Source organism: Nannobrachium achirus (assembly GCF_963921795.1).
Source record: "Nannobrachium achirus genome assembly, chromosome: 16".
Lineage (NCBI taxonomy): Eukaryota > Metazoa > Chordata > Actinopteri > Myctophiformes > Myctophidae > Nannobrachium > Nannobrachium achirus.
In genome coordinates this window covers 50211278-50220322 of record NC_137823.1, presented here as the reverse complement: position 1 = coordinate 50220322, position 9045 = coordinate 50211278, and the positions used below count along the sequence as shown (strand labels likewise).

The window sequence follows — 9045 nt, the reverse complement described above, 5'->3', positions numbered from 1 at the left end:
GCTCAGTCGGTAGAGCTCTCGGCTTTGGACCACAAGATCATGGGTACGCTCCCGGGCACCGCCAACTCAGCGTATGAGTAGCTATTGGCTTGGGTGTGTACTGTGTGTACTGTGTAGCTGATGGTACAGTAGGTGTGGCACTCCACCTCAGCAATCCATCTCCCAGGGGTCTAACGCATTGTAACAGGGACAGACTCCTGTGTGTTGCCAGCTGATACAGACAATAAGCCACTCCCGACCTAGTTACTTTGATCATTTAGTCATTTGAAAGCATCTGATGAAGCAAATTAATACTGATGTCAAACATTTCATTTCTACTGAGGTGTATTCTGGAAGTTAGAAGCATATTTGCTTTTGCTGCAGGTCTGTGAGCATATTCTGGAATCTGAAATGTCTTTGCTCCATCTGATATATGTTTGAGAACAAGACAAGGCACACCTCATTCCTTTAATCTTTTTACACAATGCCTTTGACCTATCTATGCCTTGGTGGTTTGCCTCCAGAACCGAATCTCAACAGAAACCCTCCTGTCTTTAGTTTCTTGTCTCTATCCAATGAAGAATCAGTCTGACAAAATTAAAATTTCCAGCGGGTGTTCGTCTTCATTTCCAGACTAAGCTGATCAGACCTATGACGTGTATGAATTTGACAATAGAAGGAGGCAATGACAAATGAGGTATTTTGAAAAAAGAAAACCTTTTATTGATAAAGCGAGTTTTATGACATAAAAAACAGACCTTACGCTTTCACATAGAAAGTGATGCATTCTTGTAATGGCTTGGAAAATGAAAGAACCATGCAGTGGATATTTGTTAATGTGGCATAAAATGTCACATTTCCCTTTATGTCCATAATAACCCCACTGAGCTGGTGAATAATTCTCACATACATGGCAAAAGGGAGCATTTGGGGCAGCCAGTCATGATTTAAGAAATGGCTTGGAACACATGCACACAATAGTGCAAAACATTCAACATCATTCTCATACAGTACATTTATCACCAGCAGAAAGAATAAATAGACAATGTAAAAGTGGAATAAACAAAATATAAAAGATACCGCTCATATTCTAAAGTTTTGCTCCATATCGCTCTAAATGCAGATGCACTGTCAGATTCCCCTCTTTTTATTTGGAATCATTTTAAATGGTTGATCTTTTTCCTCTCTTCTAAAGTGCATCAAAGGACAATTGATTGAAACCTCTCATTTAACACCTTCTAAGCCTGGCCGTACTCCCTCGGACTTCCTACTGGGTCCCATCAGCCACGCCGTCTATTCCCGGACTTTTGATATAAATTATAATAAAAAAAAAAAAAACATCGGAAATTCTTCTCTGTGTCTTTTTGGAGCGATCTGAAAGGGTTAATATGCTCTGACAGTCATTTTCTGGTGCTGGGTGTGATACTCCTAATATCCAGCAGGCCACGCCGTTGACTCACATTCTGGATGGATGGCTGGCCAGGAGGAGCCTCATCCTCTCCCCAGTGTTGAAACTCAGCAAGAAGCTCAAACAAGATGGCTGGTCTTTGTCTCTGTTCGTGGATCGCGGTTTCAATCACGTTCGGGCGCCGCTTCTCTATCGCTCCTTTCCCTGCTTCGCCGCACGTAAACGAATGGAATTGATCTCCCCTCCGCCTCGCCAAAGTAAGATCGCCGACCTCTGCAGGATGAATATGTACGCTGTGTCGAGCACTCCAGTACGTGTTGTTATCATGTGGGCTTTGTTTTTTTAAAACATGTTTGTAAATAAATGGCTTATTTCTTCGGCGCTACCTCTGTTCAGAGGGTTCTGCCGCGGCTTGCAACGTGTTAAAAGTCCTGATTTGTGTTTAGACTTAGATTTGGGTCCTGGATGCCTGAATTCCCTGTATTCTTGGCAAATATTTAAATAGAAAAGAAACCCCTCAACTATGATTTCCAGATAAAGCATTCAAGCATTAAGATTGACCAATGCTACATTCACTTTTTACCGCACACAATTCATAGTCATGCAAGTCATTTTCTTTTTCAGTATGCTATTATAGCCCTGATAATTCTGACAACCTTCCAATTACAGGCTTCTCTTCACCCTGATTTCCAAGGGTAAAGAGGAAGAGGATTGCAGAGGGATCGATTGACAGTAGGCAGAAAGGTGAGGAGGGTTGTCTGGCATGACCTTTACATTCTGCAGACATGGTAGCTTTGTCCCAGGAAAACAGAGCCCTTCTAAATTACACAGAGAACAGAGAGAATACTATGTACAGGCCAGCTTTCTCCATTCTCCTTCAGCAGTTTTTACAGTATGTACAAACGACTAAACTGTCTTGTGCTCTCAGTTGGCACGAGCGATGCGTGTTTCCTGGCCAATGTAGTTGAGCATTGTCTGCACGAGCTCTGGAAGGTCATAATCGTGTTTCCAGCCCCAGTCGTTCCGTGCGTTGCTGTCATCAAAGTTCATTGGCCAACTGTCAGCTGGAAAGGAAAGAAGACAGAGAGTGTGTTATCTAACTGTCATACACTCAGCTGTTTCACTTTCTTGGCAGGTGAGATGCTAAATTAAACACAGGCAAGTATGAGGACATGTGCACATTACACATTGGTCACAGAGAACCTTCGAGTTACACAACACAAGTGTCTATCATTAAGCGGCTGTTCATTGGCTGGCATATAAATAAATAAATAACTAGGTAGTAGGGCTGTATTTGACGTAATCGCAATTATTTTTGCATAATCATCATAATCGTTTCCATGTTGAGAAATGTTAATATAGTTACAAACACTTTCAAAAAGTAGTGGAAATAGCAGATCTACAATCGCGTTGTGAGCTTGTAGATCGTCTATTTCCAATTAATTAACAATTAAATTGTTAATCACAATTATGTGAGTGATAATTAATCGTCATGTAAAATGTCATAATAGGTAGGCTTACCGATGGCCTGTCTGACGTGGTCGATGTCGTAGCAGACCTCCAGGTCGGGCAGCTGCTTCTGGACCTCCTGGGCCAGTTCCTCTGGGGTGAAGCTCATGGCGTTGATGTTGTATGTCCTCATGGTGAGCGTGTCTGCCGGTGCCTCCAGCACCTCCAGAGTGGCACGCAGGCAGTCGTCGATGTACATCATGGGCAGCCGCGTGTCTGGCTTCAGGTTGCACTCAAACTTGCCCGTTTTGCACGCATCGTGGAAGATCTGGACGGCATAGTCTGGAGGAGGAAGAGATGAACAGTAACGGTAAAGTTGTTTTCGAGAAATATAGCCACAACACTTGTGATCACCATGGGGGAAAGGCTGAGACATAATACATTATGAATATTCTCATGTGTATTAAAAAATACTGTTTAATCATTAATACAGTACAACAGGTTACAAGCTCCACTAAGTTGACCAAAATACATACAGTAATGATGGGGGAAGACAGGAAAGGTGGGGTTGTTTTTAAGGAGGGGGTAACATTTGCCGGGTATCCCTGTACCAGATGTACGGTACCACAAGTGTTATCAGCTGACCTAAAAATAAACCCGGTCATAACAACTCTGGAATTAGACGGTTACATAACTAACTTGTGACATGACAGGAGGGGGTACAGGAATAGACAGATAAATGAAAATGGAGAACTTGTGTATGAGTACTGTAGCTCTCAACAGAACCATGTTGTGACTGTTTGCCCGTCTCTCACCTGTTGTGCCACCACCAGGCTGGGAGTCAGCAGAAATGATTCCAGGGTAGCGGAGACAGCGGAAATCCAGGCCGTAACGATGGTGGTAATACTGTGGAACAAAAATAAAACATGTAGACTTTTGATTAGATTACAACTAAAGTGCCTATATTAGTCTTAGTGTATCCAAAACAGCATGTCATATCGCCAAAAGGTAATCGAGATGTGCTCCGACAGCTCACCTCTCCCATCAGCTCTGCGTGGACTTTGGAGACACCATAAATAGTGCGAGGCCTCTGCACACAGAGGTCTGGAGTGGGGTTGCGGGGAGAAGTGGGCCCAAACGCCCCAATTGTGCTGGGGACAAAGAGACGCAAGCCGTGTTCCGCTGCAATGTCCAGGATGTTATGAAGCCCTAGAATGATGAGACAAAGATACCCGGTCGTTAGGGCATTGCACATCACCAGCACGCATTGAATTGAAAAGCAGCCATGTCCTTCTCACTCAATGTTAACCTGACTAAGGTTGTTAATGTTGAATGAATCCTTGGGCATCCTAAGAGGATTAAGCTAGTTAGACTTGGACTCACTAGTGACGCTGACATGCTGAGGCATATCTACTGCACAATCAGCACTGAGCACAGCTCTGTCGTGAACTAACTAGGATGTTTTTACCAGACACTGACTAGAACTACTCGGTTTCCCAGGCAGACCATGAGATGAGACCTTAAAGTGATGTTCAACTCTGGCAGAACCTTGTGTTATACAGTATAGATTCCTGGCCTTGATACAAGTCCAAATAGTAAGTGATTCCATTCACTTTTATTTTAACAAATTATTAATATAACTTTTAGCGGACTCTGCTGCTATATAAAATAATTTGTCCTGGGAACTGAGAAAATGCAGTACTCGGACTTCAAGTTCAATACTGCTGTGGACTTAGATGCAGGCATCTTGTTAGACCTCAGAATCTAAGTGAGAATGCCAAATAAGTAGACGTGAGATGAATGGATTAAGAACGTTGGGTGTAACTCACCAGTGATGTTGACAGCCCGGGCCAGAGGAACGTTTGCCTCCCCGACAGCACTGAGGAGAGCACTGTAGTGAATCAGCCATGTGATGCGGTTGTTCACCACAATCTCTCTCAGATTCTTGTAGTCAAGGATGTCAGAGTAGATGAACGGGCCTAACAGGGGCAGAGATACAGTATTCAAACATATTTTAGATACATTACATACTTCAGATAATAATATGGGACATCTCAAATGCTTGAGTTGTCAGTGGAGCACATCATTTATAGTTCTCGAGTTTGCTGTCCGTTATGAAGCGGGGGCTTTTAACGGATACATTTATCAACTCTCCACTCTTTATTACCAGTCACAGTCATTATACATTATGAATCCATTTGATCAATGATCCTGTTCAAGAGAACACATTGACTTTCATTGTGTATTTGAGGCAAAGAAATCAATACCTAATCGAAACCATTCCTCCTTTTATAAATACACAGTCATGTGAAATGGGCCAATATCAGAACTCCCTGATAGTCAATGACCACGACTGGTGTGCTAATTCTGGAAGTCCCGCTCATGATCTGAACGTTTCAGGAAATCAGTGTTTTACTATAGTTAGCACACTTGTGTCATACATGTTTGCCCTTGTATATCATTTCAGTGCATAATGTGTTGGGAAACCTAAGCTGATCAGACCTAGGCTTTAGATTTACTCACCACTGTGGAAGACATCGCTTGGGGGCTTCCTGATATCAGACAGAATGACGTTGTTGTTTCCGAACCTCTTCCTGTATGGCAGGAAAGAAAACATTAAACAAATGACGAGGCTAATGTAATAATCTATATCCAAAGCCTGCATCTACAGTAACAGCACGCCAACCATCCCCGGAAGATTCCGAATACAGTAAGTGTCAGCAATGTTTGTATGATGTGCCAACTGGCAGGTTTCTTTTTCGGTGTGTGATGCAAAACATAATCTCCTCCACACGGTGAGAAGCTCTTACCTCAACAATTGGGCAAGTCCCACTCCCAGCTGTCCAAGGCCACCTGCAATGAATTGCAAAATATCTCATTAGTGATAGTGACGATCCACACATTGAAATCATCACCTAAGGGTTGTCAGCACTGGTTACCATGGAGATGTCAGTGGAGTTACGTCAGTGGAGGAGCCATGTGAGAAAGGTCACAACACCACACGCCTACATCTCCTTGTTGTTGTGCCAGGGAACCCCATAGAAGATTTGTGTAGTTAAAGTGTTTCAAAAAATATTCCACTTTTTTTTTTTTTCCTTTCTTTTTTTTATAGCTGATCTACAATCTCCATGTGAACTTGCAGGTCTGCTATTTTCAAAAAGCCGAAAGTGGTTAAACTGATTTTGATGCTATTAACACATTTTTCTGCCCCACTTTCAGAACCACTGTTTTAAACCGTCATCCCTAGATAGGCCTACTTTCTTTAACATTCTTCACCAAAGCCAAAAGGCATGTAATAAATGACAAATAATCACAGTCATACATAGATATGTTGTTCTGGCTAGTGTACTTTAACCAATTTCAACCTGGGCAGGTCATTATAGGCAAAAATGCAATAATAGCAACAACAACAAAAAAAAAGGGAAAAAAAAGCAAAAGTATTTAAAATGTAATAAATATATATATATTATTAATATATATTAAATATGTCTGAATAGGTTACTTTCCCACGTTTCCCCCGGCATGCAGGTGTTGCTTACCGGTGATGAGCACCTTGGGGTGGTCTGTCTCGGAGAAGGACACAGAGTGGAAGCTGGCATCGGATCCGGTCACCTGTCGGGGGGAGAAGCTTATGTTGCGTATGGCCACCGTGAGAGGCTGGCACCCACACCCTGGGGAGGTCAGGAGGGCCTGCTTGGCCACCTTGCTGAGGTTTCTGATGACAGGCATAGCTGTTACCTCTGGGAAAGATGGAAGAAGTGGTCTGATAAGTTATATAGGTATTTACTTGTTAGACCTAATGAAGTGCTTTAAGATTCAACTAAAATAAGCATGTCATGCAGTGAAAACAAATGTAGTGAAGATTGAGTATGATTCTGTGAAGAAAGGCCTATGTTACATAATCCTGCTGCTGTTCCTGTTTAGTTTATCAGGAAGGGGATCTTGAAGCTGTGAGTGGGACACTTTAAAAACAAAATGATTCCACTGCCATCGCCTGGTGGGTTTCTTTCAATGCAACAGTTTCAAAGAGAAGACTAGTAGCTACTTGTGTAATTATACAGGCGTCTTTCCAGACCACAGAACAAGTAGGCGACCAAGAAAGCCTATAATAACATGCTACCTAACTGGTCCGCCAAGTACTAATTTGCTTATACTGTACATTATGTACTGCAAGAATATAGGCTACGCGCTCTCATTTTTCTTATGCCGCAATGTAGACTAATGCTGAAATAAATAAATTAATCTAACCTATTAGCAACATTCGATGGAAATAATCGTGTCTAAAATGCAACAAAGCGGTAATAAAGACGGAAGTCATATAGCTCATTGTTATCAACTATGCTTGAGACGCAAATTGACAGAGTGCGACTGTGATCGATGCAAAGGCAAAGCATCGTTTTGAAGTGTGCCACTAATGGCCCATAATTAACCATAAACCTAGTTAATTAGTTGAAGTTAAGCGGTAACGTTCTGATATTTGCATCGTACGACAAGCCAAGTTATTAGCCAACAACTTACCGAAAGCCAGGGGAAGGGAGCTTCCAAAAAAGGAAGGATAACAGTAAGTTGACAACATTTATATCGCCCTGCCTTCAGAGAGAGCCAATCAGAAGTGAAGGGGCGGACTTGATAATACAGAGATGAAACCCCCGCTGGGTGTTGAATTTGGCAACACGTTCTAAGCTTAAAGGATCAGCCCTTCAAGTTCTGCTGCATGAGAGACAGACAGTCTGACCCAGCACTTTGTGGGAAATTAATTACAGGGTTGATCCAAATATTTCTAAAGCCCAACCCCTGGCCTGGAACTAAACGAAACCTATTATAAATGTAAACCCCTATTAAATAAATAATAGCCTACTACCTATAGAAGTATTTTGAGGACAAACCAGAGTCAGAGACGGAATAAAGAAGGCAAGAAGTTGCCTTCTGTTGTGGCAACATCGTTTTGCTTGCGCATCACGTATAGCCATAGGCTGGTTGTGTAATAAGGGAGTTGTATCATCTTTTCACTTGCGCTGGTTCGGCCAGTGATCTGATGCAGTGATCCGAGTGAAACTCCATTATATTAAATATAGGTATGTAGGCTAAGCCTACTCTGTATATTATATTAGCCTAAGTATTCGATGCCAATTATGCTGCCTGTTCATTTAGAACCTATAGGCGGGCCTACTGATTGTGATACATTCTACACCCAACTGTTTTATTGGCTCTATATTATAGCCTAGGATGCTGTAATGACCTAGCCTAATACATTAACGATTTAACATCCATCAGATACCGTTAGGACTGTGGCAGCCCATTTGAGGCACGCTTTAAGGCGAATTTAAGCACCAAATGGTCTTCTTGGCATAACTAAAACAAGTCACTATGCTTCACTGAGCTCACACATGGTTCCATTTTGACACAATTTGAAATTCTATCTATTAAACCTATACAGACAAATTGTGCAAAAATATAACAATAATAATTGCTTAATAAAGCAATCAAAGGCCCCACTCAACTGGAATGTGTTTTATTTTCTATCTTTCTTTTTCATTACAATGCTTAGCTTAATCTGCTTCAGCAGTGTCTAACAATTACAATAAATACAATTCCAAAGTATTATTGTTATTATTATTTCTACTTACCAATAAATAGATTATTATCAAAAATGGGGGGGAAAGGTCCCTTTTGCTTCCCTGATGTCCTGATGCGAGATGATGTGGGATGCTGCTGCTGCCTCCTCACTCAGTTGGTCCTGTCACTAGAGTAGGCTACAACTGACTCTGTGTGTACACGTGTGTTATCTTCCACTAGTATTGCATCAGCCCTGCCTCTGTCTCAAGTTATATATCACCGGCCATCTGCTTTCACAGGAAGCCGCCGGCGCGGCTCGGATTGGAGGAGCTGCGGAGGTGCGGTCGCCTTCGCAGACCACTCCTACTGTGCGTCACCCGGGAAGGTGACGCACACAGTGGGAGTGGTCCGTGAAGGAGACCGCTAAGCCTAGTGGCTCAAGGGGACCGCTTTTATTATTGCCTCGAGAAAGACCAGGAGCCAAGAAGGACATTATGTCAATACAATAAAAAGAGACAACAGCAGCCAAGAAAGACCTTATATCAATACAATAAAAAGTGAAAGAGAGAACAGCACCTAAAGCTCCCTTAAAGGGGCCACACCATAACATTTAAAAATGTCAATTTTTTTTCTTGTATTTTATTATTCCCAGT

At 42.2% G+C, this 9045-nt stretch overlaps 1 protein-coding gene across 2 annotated transcripts; it reads right to left on the bottom strand.

The window, feature by feature from the left end:
• Positions 1 to 683: 683 nt before the first annotated feature.
• On the bottom strand, positions 684 to 8615 carry tdh (L-threonine dehydrogenase). Of its 2 annotated transcripts, none has more exons than XM_080744269.1 (9): positions 8464 to 8615; positions 6376 to 6576; positions 5647 to 5689; positions 5360 to 5430; positions 4666 to 4815; positions 3873 to 4045; positions 3652 to 3742; positions 2909 to 3178; positions 684 to 2451 (listed from the first exon to the last, which is right to left on the bottom strand). In XM_080744269.1, exons 2-9 carry the CDS (start codon positions 6563 to 6565, stop codon positions 2312 to 2314), a joined length of 1128 nt encoding a protein of 375 aa, XP_080600395.1. In that variant the 5' UTR covers positions 6566 to 6576; positions 8464 to 8615; the 3' UTR covers positions 684 to 2311. The 2 variants fall into 2 exon arrangements, with proteins under 2 accessions (XP_080600395.1, XP_080600394.1); XM_080744268.1 differs by lacking the exon at positions 8464 to 8615 and adding an exon at positions 7355 to 7399.
• Positions 8616 to 9045: the final 430 nt, after the last annotated feature.

What these genes read in the sequence shown, in the direction of transcription:
- tdh (XM_080744269.1), bottom strand. Translation starts at nt 6,565, where the DNA reads ATGCCTGTCATCAGAAACCTCAGCAAGGTGGCCAAGCAGGCCCTCCTG. An exon ending in GCCTGGTGGTGGCACAACAG is followed by an intron (nt 3,179 to 3,651) that starts GTGAGAGACGGG and finishes TTCCTCCTCCAG; the next exon opens with ACTATGCCGTCCAGATCTTC. An exon ending in CCACGTCAGACAGGCCATCG is followed by an intron (nt 2,452 to 2,908) that starts GTAAGCCTACCT and finishes TTTCCTTTCCAG; the next exon opens with CTGACAGTTGGCCAATGAAC.